The sequence below is a fragment of the Pterocles gutturalis genome, unplaced genomic scaffold (assembly GCF_000699245.1).
Source record: "Pterocles gutturalis isolate BGI_N339 unplaced genomic scaffold, ASM69924v1 scaffold21631, whole genome shotgun sequence".
NCBI lineage: Eukaryota > Metazoa > Chordata > Aves > Pterocliformes > Pteroclidae > Pterocles > Pterocles gutturalis.
This window is the reverse complement of record NW_010100925.1, coordinates 1-2,602: the sequence shown is the minus strand read 5'-3', so window position 1 is coordinate 2,602 and position 2,602 is coordinate 1. Positions and strand designations below refer to the sequence as shown.

At 52.0% G+C, this 2,602-nt stretch overlaps 1 protein-coding gene across 1 annotated transcript; it reads left to right on the top strand.

Annotated features, from left to right (window-relative positions):
- Positions 1 to 579: 579 nt before the first annotated feature.
- On the top strand, positions 580 to 1,451 carry LOC104467745 (rho GTPase-activating protein SYDE1-like; the record flags this gene model as incomplete). The annotated part of the gene is made up of 4 exons (XM_010081638.1): positions 580 to 702; positions 808 to 1,005; positions 1,085 to 1,202; positions 1,294 to 1,451. Coding segments are annotated over 4 exons (597 nt in total), but the record flags the coding sequence as incomplete, so codon positions are not given.
- Between the last annotated feature and the right edge of the window lie 1,151 nt (positions 1,452 to 2,602).

The window sequence follows — 2,602 nt, the reverse complement described above, 5'->3', positions numbered from 1 at the left end:
CAGATAAAAACTACGCATCTTCCACATATACCTGACCAGAGGCCAGTCGGCTGATGACAGACAAGAAATAGAAAGACCGAAGAGAAAAAAAGATGAGAAAGAAGATGCCAAGGATTTTTCTGGTGGTTGTTTAGGATCTGGAAAATCAGAGAATCTTATTTCTGCACCAGACGTGGTCAGAAAAATGAAAATGAAAAATAAAACTATGTGGTAGGCAAGGGTGAGAGATAATGATTTATAGAGGTGTTGGGGAAAGTGATTTTAGGAAGGCTCAACGAGCACGCAGATGGCGCCACATCGCTAATAACCAAATCACCAAAAATGGCAAAATCAAACCCGGTAAAATCACCAAAAATGGCAAAATCAAAACAGGCAAAATCACCAAAAATGGCAAAATCAAAACCATTCAAATCGCCAAAGATGGCAAAATCATAAAAGGTAAAGTCACCAAAAATGTCAAAATCTAAATGGGCAAAATCACCAAAAATGGCAAAATCAAAACCAGTAAAATCACCAAACCGGGCAAAATCAAAAATGGCAAAATCAAAACGGGCAAAATCACCAAAAATGGCAAAATGAAAACTGGCAAAATCATCAAAACGGGCAAAATCCCCCAAAATGGCAAAATCAAAACTGGCAAAATCACCAAAACTGGCAAAATCAAAACGGGCAAAATCACCAAAAATGGCAAAATCAAAATGGGTAAAATCACCAAAACTGGCAAAATCAAAACAGGCAAAATCACCAAAAATGCCAAAATCACCAAAACTGTCAAAATTTGTCTCCACAGGTTGCCGAGCTCAACAGCTGGCGGTACGGTTGCAACCCCGCGGTGTCCTCTACTCCAAATTCACCTTGGTGGAGCAGTGGGACAATCCCGGCGAGCGGGAACCGCGCGTTTTCGGCGTGGAACTGGGCCAACTGGTGGAACGGGAGAAAACAGCCACCAAAGTGCCGCTGCTCATCCAGAAATGTGTCGCTGAGATCGAGAAACGAGGGCTGAAGGTGAGCGGGGTGATATCTACGGTCTGGGAGGGGGTATCCAGCCCCCCCAAGCGGTGTCACCGATTGTCCCCGTTGGCAGGTGGTGGGGCTGTACCGGCTTTCCGCCGTCAAGAAGGAACTTCGCGACGCCTTCGAGAGGGACAGCGCGGCCGTGACGCTCTCGGAGCAGCTCTATCCCGACATCAACGTCATCACGGGTGGGTGCTGGCCCCGGCGAGGCGGGGGGGTGACCCCGCAGGTCCCCACGCCGTGCTGATGTCCCCTCCCGGGTTGTCCCCTCGGCCGTAGGGATCCTGAAGGATTACCTGCGGGAGCTGCCCACGCCGCTCATCACCCCCACGCTCTACCACGTGGTGCTGGAGGCCATGGGCAGGAGATCCACCCGGACCCCCCCGGGAGAGCGTGACGCCGTCAGCCTGCTCGACTGCCTGCCCGACGTTGAGAAGGTGGGGGCCCGGCGCCAAAAAAGGGGTGCTCAGGGCCAAAAATGGGATGCTCAGGGCCAAAAAAAGGGTGCTCAGCGCCAAAAATGGGGTGCTCAGTGCCAAAAAAAGGTGCTCAGCGCCAAAAAAAGGGTGCTCAGTGCCAAAAAAAGGGGTGCTCAGTGCCAAAAATGGGGTGCCCAGTGTCAAAAAAAAGGGGGTGCCCAGTGTCAAAGTGGGGTGCCCAGCGCTGAAAAAAGGGTGCTCAATGCCAAAAACGGGGTGCTCACTGACAAAAATGGGGTTCTCAGCACCAAAAAGGGGATGCTCAGGGCCAAAAATGGGATGCTCAGGGCCAAAAAAAGGGTGCTCAGTGCCAAAAATGGGGTGCTCAGCGCCAAGAATGGGGTGCTCAGTGACAAAAAAGGGGTGCCCAGTGCCAAAAATGGGGTGCTCAGCACCAAAAATGGGGTGCTCAGCATCAAAAAAGAGGGGGTGCCCAGTGTTGAAGAAAATGGGGTGCTCAGCGCCGAAAAAAGGGGTGCCCAGTGCCAAAAATGGGGTGCTCAGTGCCAAAAAAAGGTGCTCAGTGCCAAAAAAGGGGTGCTCAGTGCTAAAAATAGGGTGCTCAGTGCCAAAAATGGGGTGCTCAGCACCAAAAATAGGGTGCTCAGCATCAAAAAAGAGGGGGTGCCCAGTGTTGAAGAAAGTGGGGTGTCCAGCGCCAAAAAAAGGTGCCCAGCATAAAAATGGGGTGCCCAGTGCCAAAAAAAGGGGTGCCCAGCGTCAAAAAAAAAGGGGGTGCCCAGCACCAAAGAAAGTGGGGTGCCCACTGCCAAAAAAAGGGGGCACAGAACCAAAAAAGGGGTGCTCAGTGCCAAAAATGGGGTGCCCAGCATCAGAAAAAAAAAGGGGGTGCCCAGTGCCAAAAAAAAGGGGGCACAGCCGTGGTGAAGGACTGGGGGGGGACGATCCCAGGGTCAGGGTCTCCCCCATCCCAGTTGCCGCTGCAGACCGTCCTTATTTCCCAACTGGTGGCACAGGATGTGTCCCCGTGTCACCTCCCTCCTCAGGACCCCCACCCAGGTATTTTTTGGAGGTTTTTCATGCCCCCCGCCGCCCTCTGCCATAGCTGTGTGGCCCTGGTGACATCTGGGACACCCTCTATTTTAGGG